Source organism: Pagrus pagrus, assembly GCF_965226575.1.
Source record: "Pagrus pagrus genome assembly, chromosome: 4".
Lineage (NCBI taxonomy): Eukaryota > Metazoa > Chordata > Actinopteri > Spariformes > Sparidae > Pagrus > Pagrus pagrus.
This window is the reverse complement of record NC_140188.1, coordinates 4880239-4892749: the sequence shown is the minus strand read 5'-3', so window position 1 is coordinate 4892749 and position 12511 is coordinate 4880239. Positions and strand designations below refer to the sequence as shown.

General features: G+C 44.4%; 2 protein-coding genes across 3 annotated transcripts; one reads left to right on the top strand and one right to left on the bottom strand.

Annotated features, from left to right (window-relative positions):
• Positions 1-77: 77 nt before the first annotated feature.
• Positions 78-2675, top strand: nup88 (nucleoporin 88; the record flags this gene model as incomplete). Its single annotated transcript, XM_084350879.1, has 1 exon — positions 78-2675. One exon carries the CDS (start codon positions 78-80, stop codon positions 2232-2234), a length of 2157 nt encoding a protein of 718 aa, XP_084207005.1. The 3' UTR covers positions 2235-2675.
• Positions 2676-5132: 2457 nt separating this feature from the next.
• Positions 5133-12131, bottom strand: ehd2b (EH-domain containing 2b). Of its 2 annotated transcripts, none has more exons than XM_084350260.1 (7): positions 11749-12131; positions 10146-10608; positions 9866-10042; positions 8734-8849; positions 6846-7258; positions 6584-6748; positions 5133-6468 (listed from the first exon to the last, which is right to left on the bottom strand). In XM_084350260.1, exons 2-7 carry the CDS (start codon positions 10364-10366, stop codon positions 5920-5922), a joined length of 1641 nt encoding a protein of 546 aa, XP_084206386.1. In that variant the 5' UTR covers positions 10367-10608; positions 11749-12131; the 3' UTR covers positions 5133-5919. The 2 variants fall into 2 exon arrangements, with proteins under 2 accessions (XP_084206386.1, XP_084206387.1); XM_084350261.1 differs by having other exon boundaries at positions 8752-8849.
• Positions 12132-12511: the final 380 nt, after the last annotated feature.

Here is a 12511-nt window from a genome sequence, read left to right as displayed (position 1 = left end):
TAATACGTTAAATGACGTATGGTGTCGTGAAGCGGTTGCCATAGGCTGTTTTTCCCTGGAACCCACGGTGGATCAAGATGGCGGCATTCAGTGCTGAGCGGTGGCTGGATGGCTTACCAAACCATGGCATTTTCAGGAAAATACGAGAGAATTTGGATTTGGAGCCCAGCTCAAACGAAAGGGGGGTCGCTAAAAACCTCACCTTTTGTCTGGGGGTGGACTTTTTCGTGTGGGACGACGCAGACCGCGTGTTCTACACGGCTAATTTGCGGCAGCTAAACTCGGATGAGAGTCACAGTAGCGGGAACTATCAAACGCTGCTGTGCATCAACCCTCCTCTCTTCGAAGTGTGCCAGGTGTTGCTGAGTCCAACGCAGCACCACGTCGCCCTCGTCGGGCAGCGGGGTGTCTCGGTGCTGGAGCTTCCTCAGCGGTGGGGCAAGAGGTCCGAGTTCGAGGGCGGAAGGAGCGACATCAACTGCAAGACCATCCCGGTGGCGGAGCGCTTCTTCACGAGCTCACCGTCGGTGAATCTGCGGCAGGCGGCTTGGTACCCCAGCGAGACCGACGAGCCCCACCTAGTGCTGCTCACATCCGACAACACCATTCGGTTTTACAGCTTGAAGTCGCCCCAGACCCCGGCCAGAGTCCTGCCAGTGTCGCAGTCGGAAGATGACAGCAGCGTCAATCCTCCGGCCCGCTCCTATGCAGCCTCTCTCGGTGAGATAGCAGTGGCGTTTGACTTCGGGCCGATTTCGTCCCCACCTCGGCAGCTGGGAGGACGGATCAAAGAACAGCTGGTCTATCCTCTGTACGTCCTCTACGAAAATGGGGAGACCTACCTGAGCTACACGAGCCTGTCAAACGGCGTGACTTTAAGTAAACCCGCCGGACCCCTCCCCATGTATCCTGCAGCAGAAGACAACTATGGCTATGATGCTTGTGCCATTCTCTGCCTGCCATGTGTGCCTAGTATCCTGGTCATCGCCACAGAAACGGGCACCCTGTACCACTGTGTGGTGTTGGAGTCTGAAGAAGAGGATGAGGCAGGGGCAGTGGAAAAGTGGATCCGAGGTACTGAAGCAGTGCCGGCTCTCTATGTATTTGAGTGCGTTGAGCTGGAGCTCACCCTCAAAGTAGCCACAGGAGAGGACGAGGAACCTCAAGAGTTTGATTTCACCTGCCCAATCAGACTGCACAGGGACCCTCTGTGCCAGCACCGGTATCACTGCACCCATGAAGCAGGAGTGCACAGTGTGGGGCTAATCTGGGTCAACAAGCTGCAGAAGTTCCTGCAGTCAGGCGAAGAGGATAAGGACAGTCTCCAGGAGCTGGCTGCTGAGAAGCGATGTATTGTAGAGCACATTCTTTGTACCAGACCTCTCCTAACCAGTCAGTCGGCTCCAGTTCGTGGCTTTTTGATTGTGTCTGACCTTTCCTTGGGCGCCACCATGATCTGCATCACCAACATCTACGAATGCATCCTGTTGCCCCTGCTGAGCTCCATTCGCCCTCCCTCCCCTCCCCTGCTTTGTTCTCATCCAGGTCCCGGCTCTGGCAGCTCCCCTCTACGCGGACTGGCCGAGGACTCCTTCGAGCAGCACATCCGCAACATCCTGGCACGTAGCTCCACCAATCCTCTCGTACTCAAGGCTGGGGACAAGGACTCATCACCACCTCCTCCAGAGTGTCTGCAGCTCCTCAGCAGAGCCACCCAGGTCTTCAGTGAGGAGTACATTCTCAAGCAGGACATGGCTCGTGAAGAGATGCAGAGGAGGGTAAAACTCCTGACTGGTCAGAAGAACAAGCAGCTGGAAGAGATGGCTCTGTGCAAGGAGGAGAGGATGACTCTGAGAGAGGCAGCAGAGAGGTTGGCTGATAAGTACGAAGATGCAAAGTATCGCCAGGAAGCCATTATGAACAGGGTTAAAAGAGTACTTCACAGCCTGCAAAGCCGACTACCCATACTGTCAAACAGTGAAAAGGATATGAAGAAGGAGCTGCAGACCATCAGCGATCAATTGAAACACCTGGATAACTGCATCAAACAGGTGAACATGAAGATGGACTACCAGAAGACACAAGTGGACAAGGACGTGCCTGCAGCCAGGACAACAGTCTCACTCAATGCCCACCAGAAGAAGGTTGTTCAGGATGTCCTCCGAGAACAGGGACAGCAAATTGGTGACATGATGAAACAGATCAAAGACATCAAAAATCATTTCAGTTTCTAAGCACTGCAGTAATCAGTAAAAATGTATCGCAAACGATTGGGAAAAATGCTCTTTTCATTGTAGTGATTAAACCTGCCTTTTTGTGACATTTGATTAGAGGCTGAAAGGACTGCTTTAGTCACACATTAATATGCCATGTGTTGAATGTGTATTTGAATGCAAAGATGTTTTACATACACTGATATAACTTTACCTTTGATGCTACATGTTGTCTTTCTCCTAATAGGGATACACTAGTTTTGCTTTCTTACTGCTAAACATTTTGCATATTTTTTACATCAGTCTTTGTAAATGTGAATGTCTGAGACAGTGTTTTTGTTTGAGCAGAATATGGTATGAAGAGGCTGGTAAATGGGAAATATTTTTGAGAAGATATTAAGCATTTATATTTTCAACATGCTCATTGTTTGGATTAATAATAAAATTTGCAATTCTCTGTAACTGACTTTACTCATTTGTAACATAATATAGGGCTGCAGCTGAAGATGTGATCAATCATGCAAATACAATTGAATAAAAAACAGACTTAAATATAGGCCTAATCATACTCAAATAAAAACATATATTCAAGAATATTAATCAAAGTAACAAAAAACAAAGCAGAGAAAGGGATGTGTATCGTAATATAACACTCGTGTCCATATGTAAATTTAAAGTTTTTGCTCGCTTACATTATTTTTTTTTTATAAATGTATTTATTAGTTTTTTGTTTGCAAATTACAGCAAATCAATCAGCAAGTCGCTATTACATGCAACAAAGCAAACTTTTCTCCCTGTTCTCCCTCTTCCCCTCTCCAAGTAAATATAAGAAAAAAGTGTTAAAACAATAAGAAAAAAATAAATAAAATGAATAAAAAAAAATAGAGCAAAAAAAAAAGGGATTTAAAGATAATACTGATAACAATAGATCCTTGGATATGGTATACGGAGTATACATGTCCTCGCTTACATTAATTACTGTGTCAACACCGACAATGGAGTAATCCCTTCTCTAATGCAACTCCAAAAGACAGATTAAAAACTCACAGTGCTTGTTACGTCCAGCTGTGTATTATAAATGCATTCTTAAGTCCAGCTGAAATAGGACTGGGCCATATCATGATAATACATTGATTTTGTGATCAATATCTTTATGTGGCATAAATATTGTCTGTACCTTGTTTTAAAGGCTGCATTACAGTAAAATGATGTGATTTTCTGAATTTACCAGACTGTTGAAGCTGATCTAATACTTGCCTTTACCCACTTAATCATTACATCCACATAACTGATAATTATTTATCAAAATCTCTACATTTTGTGGAAGCATCAATAGTCATCCCTACAGCATTGCTGCTATGTTGATTTCAACCCCAGCCCTGAGCTGAACGACTTTGACACTTCAGCAGTCTAAGTTAGCCCCCTTATTTGACTGACTGCCTGCTAAAGCCTCTTATTTGTTATGGCTGAACATTAAAATGCTGTTTTGCACAAAAGGTTGACCTTGGAATTGAACTCCATCATGAGTCACTTCAGGGCCAGTATGTACAGGAAGGCAACCTGTAACTTTTTCAATGTACATGTGCAGGGCTGCATGCCTCCCGTCTGCCATCTACAGTTGGACACTGTTGTGTACAGTTTAAGTGTGTGGTTGCCAGGAAGCCTGTCTCCACCAGATGTCACCCCTCTCCAGAGCTGATGACCTCAGTTTTTCTTCCATGGCAGGTTTTGCTAGTGAGGAATTCCCCACGTAAACACTGAGTGACGTATACGGAGACCCCAGTTTCACTGAGTAAGCTTCATTGTTGGGGATGTCTGATGTTGGTGGGGATCCTCTACTGTAGCTTGGGGGTCTTCACCTCATTGCTGTGGCAGCACTGTGTAGCTTCACAAATGTTTGAGATGGTTTATGACTCAGTGGAGCCTAATTATGTAACAGGCAGGCATTGTTCAAACTGCTATGGGGATTTTTTACTCTACCCTCTTAAATGACAGTGCTAGAAGAAGACAGTTGAAGATAATTCCTTATCAGGAAACTAAGAAGATTTCCGCCGTCCTGAGTGAATTTTGTTACTTCACTTGACTTTTTTCACATAATACCTCCCCCTTTCTCTCTGAACAGAAATATACAGGAGAGGGTGTGGTCTGCTGCAGGTCTATCTCAAGAATTCTCCAAATAGGGGGATGTTGTTAAGTTCTTCATAAAGGTACAGTGTCTAGATCCTGTGCATGAGCCTTAGGAAACTTAGCGGACCCTAGGAAAGGAGATATTAATAACTCTTGGGCCAGCCCACCGCATTCTTCATATGTGAGTCACTGTAAGCCAGAGAGCAGGGAGGAAAGGGCTGCATTGCCTCTGTTTCTCATTTGTGTTTCTTTCCATGGAGGAGTGGAATAGGGAGGCGGGAGGGCCACCCCTTCTTCTGCGAACCTTAAAAGCTTTATGTGAGACGCACACGGCTTTACTCAGGACACATATTTGTGCTTATACCGCATAGTTTACACACAGGATAAAGCCAGAAATACTTACCAGGCATGCTAGCGAGAGAGTGGATGAAGAATTTAGCAAGGATGAAGGGGAATGACTGTATCTAAATGTGTGTGTTTGTGTGTGTGTGTGAGAGAAAGAGAGGGAGGGCTTCAGATGGTGGGAATCAGGGGAGAGAGACTCGGAAAATGGTGGTATGGGGACTTGGCAGGGGAGAGTGTGACTCACTGTTTATCTGGTCTGTCACTGGGAGACCGAGTGAGCTTGATAGAAAAGAAAACCTTGTTAAAAGAGTGCCTAATTAAATGCTCTCAACTTTAAGATCATGTGCTTTATGTTAAATTGGCAACATTTATAATCTCTCAAAGTTTACTAACTCCTTTGAGCTTTGTCTAAATCTTTACTTACAAAAGGGTGACTAAAGAGAGGGGTCACAGTCAGGAGATTTTATTTGGTTATAATAATAGTTTACATACAGTTGGTGGAGCTGTGTACAGTAGTCAGTAATATATCAATCATTCAGTCTAGTTGAAAAGTTCATCCCAGCATCATGTTCTTTTATAAGACTGAGGTCTTGCTCCTGCACATACAAAACAACAGCAACAGTAACAAAAATAATGTATAAAGTGTATGCACAGTCGTGTCATGTAAAGCCTTGAAGTGAAATGCATTCAGGTTATTAGAGCTGTGCTGCCAGTTTGAGTTTAAAATGCAATAAACAAATAATTTGAGCAATATAAGTCTGTAAATAAAAGTGTAGACGAAACCCTCATTGTACTGACTAGACTTGAAATTTATCACCTAGATAATACTGTGCCACTCGATCTAGTCACTTAAGGAATGTTGAAATCAAAGAATTTAATACAGATTCCTTTTTTCTCTGTATTCGGTGAAATAAATGCTGAATACTGCTTGCCAGTCTTTTTTTAAATTCTGCTCAGCAAACACAGGTAGATATATTTTTGAAGCTTGTCATAGAAAGCTAAATTTGAGGAGCCAAAGGGAAGAAGCAACCAGACCCGTGTGACTTTTTAATACACAATCTTTAGCAGTAAGCCTTATAGTCTAAACGATTGACTTTAATACAGTATATTCAATTGTGCAGGATTAAAATCAACAACACGTTGACAGGGGTCTGGAGGAAAAACAAGAGCAAATACAAACAGTAGCATAGGTGTGACAGCCAATAGAGAAGAGTCTCTCTCAGCACCAGGGAGTCTACGCATCAGAGCCCTTCTGCCTGCGTTTGGAAGGCGGGATCAGACGTGCGGGAAGCTCAGGGGGTAGACCATGGCCCTCCAGCTTGACCTCGATCAAGTGGCTGGCCAGGGCAAACTCCTCATCATCCAGCATGCCGTCATGGTCCAGATCCGACAGCTTCCAGATGCGACCCAGCACCGAGTTGGGCAGGCGGGAGCTCACCATCCAGTCCTTCGCCTTTGTGCCACTCAGTTTGCCCTCATTGGGAGCAAGGTTATAGAAGATTTCATCATATTTGGGCTTGTCTTTGGTCACCACCCAATCCTCCTCCTCCTCGCATCCCTCTCCGTTCTCCTCAGCAAAGGGGTCGCCCTCATTGAACGGTCCGGCACGCGTCCCAAGGAAGGCTCCACCCTGCACACCTGGTTGATCACCTGCTTCCAGCTCCTCCTGCCGCAGGAGGGGCATCAGCTTGGCAATGTCAGCGGAGAGCAACTCATCCAGGGCTGTCATCAGATTAGGCTTCAAGGTTTTGAACTTGGTGAAATCATGAACCATCAGTTGCTCCTTTAGGAAGGGAATGAGGAAAATGTGTGGGTCAGTATGGAACAGTTCAAGAGCAGTCTTTACATAATTGCCTTCCAGATGTGCGTAGTAGTGAAACAAACATTCTCAGACTAACCTGCATCTTAGTACAATCTGGGAAGTCTCCAGCAGAAATGTTGTACTGCAGCTGGATCTTTGAGAAGATAACCGGCAGCTGGTAGATCAGATTCTTCTTTTTATTGTCCTTCCTGAAGACAGAAGGCATCTCCTGCTTCAGGTAGCTGATGATGTGGGCATGGACCTGGGATTCACAAGTAGTATAGCAAAGACTTTAAACACATTGCAAACATGATTAAAGTGCAGTAATGTCAACTTGTTAACATGCCAAAAACACTCACCCGAACCAGACGTGCCCTCTTCACCAGGTCATTGAGCTTACGCAAAGCTGCATTGCGAGGAAGGTTTTGGATGTCAGCGAACAGATCCTCCTCCTCCAGCTCAAACAGCTTACGGTTGTCTGCAACCATCAGCGGCTCTGACCAGAAGGAGCCAATGTAGACACGCAGAACCTCCGGGGTGTTAAACACTTTCCCCAGGGACCACATGAGTGCACCGTACACTCGCATCAGCTGCTGGGTGCCCACCATGTCTGCCTTGTTGAGCACCACTCGCAGCTTGTCCTCATTGCCTTTCAGGGCGCCAATGGCCTCGGAGAACTCGTCTGATATCTCCAGTTTATGGGCATCAAACAGCAGGATGATGCGGTCCACACGCTCTGCAAACCAGCGCAGCACAGCTGGGAAGTCGTAGCCTGATTGGATCGAAAAAGGGATGAATAACTAAGCTGTTCATGAACCTAAATGAGCAGTATGCACTCAACAAAACGGGGCAGGAGAGGGTAGAAGGTCAACACAGACACAAACCCTTCACACCTCCAGTGATGCAATGTAACTAAGTATATTTACTCAAGTACTGTTCTTAAGTATTTTCAGGTACTAAATGTACTTTTTACTTCACTATGTTTACTTGATAACTTCAGTTATGAGTTACTTTACAGATTGCACGCTGCATCAGAGATTAATATAATTGTGAAAATGCTAAATATCGGATCAAATAATCGGTCAACCCATAGTATACAGTATATACAAACATGTAAATATATGTATAATTTACTTTTGCTCGTACTTTTAATACTTAGGAATATTTACTACCAAAATAAATCACTGTGGTACTTAAGAACATTTGATATCAGATACTTTAAGACTTTTACTAAAGTACTACTCGTATGGGTGACTTTCACTTTTACCATAGTAATATTTTGGCACGATATCTTTATTTTTACTCAGTTATGACTTTTGGGTACTGCACACCTCAATCCCACAACAGCTTCGATTTATGCAAGATAGTCTCACAAAACCAATTTTCATGTTTTTAGTATTTCTCCATCGGTATGAACACAATCATTCATGATGGTCATTTCATCCAAATTATAAAAAAACACATTACATATGTTACATACAGTCACGTAGCTTTATCAGATATCCATCTCTGAAAGTTTCTTTCACTGTTGTACTGTTTGTGGCGCTCACAGCACTTTCTGAAGAAATGTCCCCAGATAACCCAAAAACTTCACTGTGAGTTGAGTTTGCATTGCAACTACTTCTCACCAAAGAAATAGTTTGGATTATTCACAGACACTGGAACGCTCTGTAAAGAGATGTCAGTACTGATCATTTAAAATGTAAGTTCCCAGTACTGCGAGCACCACAAACAACATTCCTTTCACCTCCGTTGTATTGGGGTGATTACAGAAATCTCACAGACAGATGTTTCTAAACCTCAGTGATAAAACCAAAATATCTGCAATATATCACCAGTTGTGAGTGAGGACATATGTCTATCATAGTTTGCAGTACGCAGACCATTTCAATTTTTTAAACTTGTTAGTTGCTCATGCAGATTGATTTGAGTAATAATGGGTTACTTTAAGCGTGGATGAATGGAAAAGTGAGAACTATTGTGAGATGGTGATGTTTGTTATTTCCCGAGAGTACATTCCTCATGATGTGCTGAGAGAGTTTCTGTTTGTACCATGTCTGTTCCTGATCATGGTTTTATGGCTGCTCAGTCTTCTCAATGATGTTTTTTCTTGCTCTGCTGCCAAGTGTTATTGTGACAGAGCAAATTGGTCCCATGAGTTAGCCAGGCGTGCCAGGGAGATGAGTTTGTGAGGCGACGACGTTCAGGGATGTGTGTCTCTGCAGGCCCCCCTTGCCCTCTCCTTACCTTTGTTACTTCTCTCACCTCGGCTCACTCTCTGCTTTGCACCGGACAGGATTCCCGGTGTGTCAATAATGCTGATACTCTCCAGGACCTGGTTGGGCATCTGGGCGCACTGGAACCTGGTATTTTTATCAGCAGACACGAGTCAGATAAACGATTGATAAGTTCACACAGGTCAGTTGTGTTTGAAGCATTGTTTGCGCAGAAGGAAAGAATCTAAATCATGTGAGAAATGGTTAACTCTTATCAAAGAAGCCAACGTGATCTAAGAAGCAGATTGGAAACTACCCTCTCCACACCCCCACCCCTCCTGCTGACGGCCATTGTGTGCAAGCAGGCCTCTCATTGCTGTGGGCTTCCTGAAGGAAAATGACCACTACTGCCAGAATCAAACAATAAGGCCCGCTAACGATGTGTGGCTTAGAACAACAACACCACTTCCTGTAGCTTATGAGCTTAACGAGCCCACCGGTCTCCAGAACAGGAAGTCAAAGCAAAAGGAGAGACGCAACTACGTTCGCAAACACACCCTGCAGAGGGAGAGAGGGACTCTGCTGGAAAATTGGCACCAGAAATTTCACATTGGAGCCCCAGGAACAGTGGTACTGTAAGTTCCTATCACGTCGGGACTGCATGTCCGTGTTTCCAGCAACTAACAGAACTTTATTGTAAAACATTTGACTTCTTTCTTGGTTTACATCAGTGGAAAAACATACACAGAAATCTGGCAGCCCAGACAGTAAACAGAGTAGAGGAAAGAACTTGAATGTTTTTCTTACAGGTTGAGGCCCACAATGTTTGTGACTTCATTTATTTGTCTTTGCCCCGAGGGGCTGTGGTGCCCTCCGACCTTGACTTTGAACTTGCGTACATCGCAGTTCCTGTCTGAGTACATCAGCTTTCATCACTGTCTCGGGTGATATCGCTCCCTTTCTCCGTTTTTCCACAAATAAGGAAAGTGCCTCCCCTCTCTGAAATTTGGCACAAGGACTTGAAATTCCAGTGAGCTAAAAAACTTTCTGTTATCTCTTCTTCCCTGTATTCCCTCTCTCACATACTCTGTCTGTTTCATACTGCATCTGGCTCCCTCAGTGGAATCATTACACAACACTGTGAATAAACACACTCCTCTCACCTGTTCAGGAAGGTGTTTCCAAAAGGATTGAGTTTGCGGAAGGGCTTGTTGGGGTCTACAATAAGGGCGTTCCCAGGGATTACTCCCTCCACCTCCCCATGCATGATGGCAGTGAAGCAGTCAGTGGTGGGTTCAGGTCCTATCCTGCTTCCAGGAATATCCTGCTCCAGCAGATACCTGTCAGTCACACATATACTCTGTGATTCATTCAGTACTAAACTTAGCAATCACACAAATCTAACAGTGTACAAATGTTTGATGCAGAGCTGTAATGTCTTACTTGATGAAAGTCGTCTTTCCAGTGGAGTATTGTCCCACCACCAACACCATGGGCTTGTTATCAAAGTCTGCATCCTCCAGACTGGGGGAGTGGAAGTCATGGAAACCGTAGAACTGCTCCAGAGGCAGCAGCTTCTTACGGTACAGGGACTTGAGCCCTTCTGTCACAGTGCGGATCACCTCAGGTGCCTTTTTCACATTTTTTCGCCCCCAACGAGACATTTTGATTGACTAACAGGGAGATAGGGAGCTTCTTATAAAAATCAGTGTCTGTTGTTTGGAGCTGTCTTTCCTGTTGCTGAACCTTGGAAAGCTTTCAGATGTTTCCTGTATTTATGTGAACGCTGCTCACTTGTCCTTGAAGCCTCCTGTGCACACGTCGAGGGAAATGATAGGGCTGATGTTATGTTTGAAGTCTGGGTCTTCCCCTTTGAATACAGTCGCCACACTGATAACGTTTACCCCTGAGATATGGACAGAAAAAGAAATAGAGGTTAATCCAATTTAGAAAAAGAGATTAATCCAGCCTGCAGAAATGATCTGGTGAACAACCTTGTGTAAGGATGAGGAATCTGAGGAAAGCTTCAGCCCACCAGGAGTCTGCCAGGCATTGTCAGTACAAGCCTGGAAAAAGTTGGTGTTCACGCTGGAAAACTTGCAAACCCTGCCCTGCGTCAGGATTTGCAGGGGCACGGTTCATTTCTCTACAGTGAAATGAGTAAGACATTCCTTTTATCCTCTGCGGTTCCTCTCAGTGGAACATGAAATACGTGCTCAATTGTTCATGTAAGGAAAAGACCTCTTAGAGGGTCGTCTATTCATGGAAAAACAAATTTAACCCTTCAGTAACAATCTTTTTTTTCTCCAGAAACACTGGATTAGGAAGTTGAGGGTACAAGTCATTATGAGAAGTAGACTGACACAAAGGCATAAAGGCAAGGCACGTGTCGGCAGACGTTAACTCATCTGCGGAGAGCTTCTCTGTTGCAAATCCCATTTAAATGAGGATAAAAAAAAAAAAAAAGATCTGCCCCACGGGGAAATAGGCAACACTGTCCTGACATGTCACAAGACCAGTGTGGAAAGAGTTCTTGTCAAAATGGCGAACCCTGGAGATCTACAGCAGAGACATTAAATGTAATTTGACCGCCGTTACATACAAAAGTACAGTGCCAGCCAGCTGTACGAGTAAAAGTTTCTTTACAGGCTTCCTCTGAGAATCAAAGGTTTGGTTGAGGCTCTGGGATCAATTTCTAAGGCTCAAAGCTGGTGGAAAATGCCTTGTGGGTTTGTGTGCCACAATTGCAACATAGTTTTGGAATTAGAACAAGAAATGTTACAAGCAGGAGCAACAAGTAGGAGGAGAAGGAGAGTCATGCTACAATATCTAAATGATGAAACGGAAAAACAAATGTTCAAAATCAGTTTAAAAAATCTCCTTTTCATTAACTCTGGAACTAAGTTGTGATCTTTGCACTCATTAAATACAATCAAGGCTCAGATTCCCCCACTGTATCACAATCTGGCAACACATTTTTGAGTAAAAGTTACAATACAAGCTGATCATTATAGCCACATTTAAAGTTTAGAAAAGGAGTATTTACCACGTTCTTATGGAGACTTCTTCAAGCACCTCGAGCTCTCCCTCTCTCCAGTCTTGCCCTCTGGAGCTTGGAAAATATTTTGACTTGAGGATACAAAAACAGTCAGTCTCTTGGAGGAGCTGCTGCTACATGCATGGGTGTACCTCTGACAGCAAATAGGAACCCTCAGCAGAGCGCCAACGCAGATTACAGAGGATCGTTCTTCTCCAGGGTTTAATGCATTTCAGATGAGCTCCAGACCTGGCATGGATCCTCACTCTGCTTGCTGAACGGGGATAAGGCAAACACTAGTACACACACCACACTGAGGCTAACTTTTCTCTCCAGTTGCTTGCTTCTCCCAGTTTAATGCACCTCCTCTTTCAGGGATGCCTGGCAACACTATGGGCAGCACTAACACTGCTCAGGGCAGGGATGAGCTGTGGTCAGAGGGCGTGGACCTGGGGGAGGGAGGTTGTGAATAAATAATTTGGGTGGAGTCGTTTTTTTTTTTTTTTTAAACATGACATAACTTCACAGTGTACTTCGCATATTTTGAATGATTAACACAACCTCGTGCTGCACCCCTCCAGCTGTGGCCTCCTCGATGTTTTTCTATTGTTTTTCTTTCCTACTTCACCTACTGTAACATGTCAAAGGTTTAAAGATGGGACAGTTTTTCCCCTCATTAGTCTAAACTGTCTTGCTCCTGCCAAACTCTGTGAACCTTCCAGGCGATGAAGCATATGAACCAGCTCTACCTCACTTCTATGCCCCCCCCTGC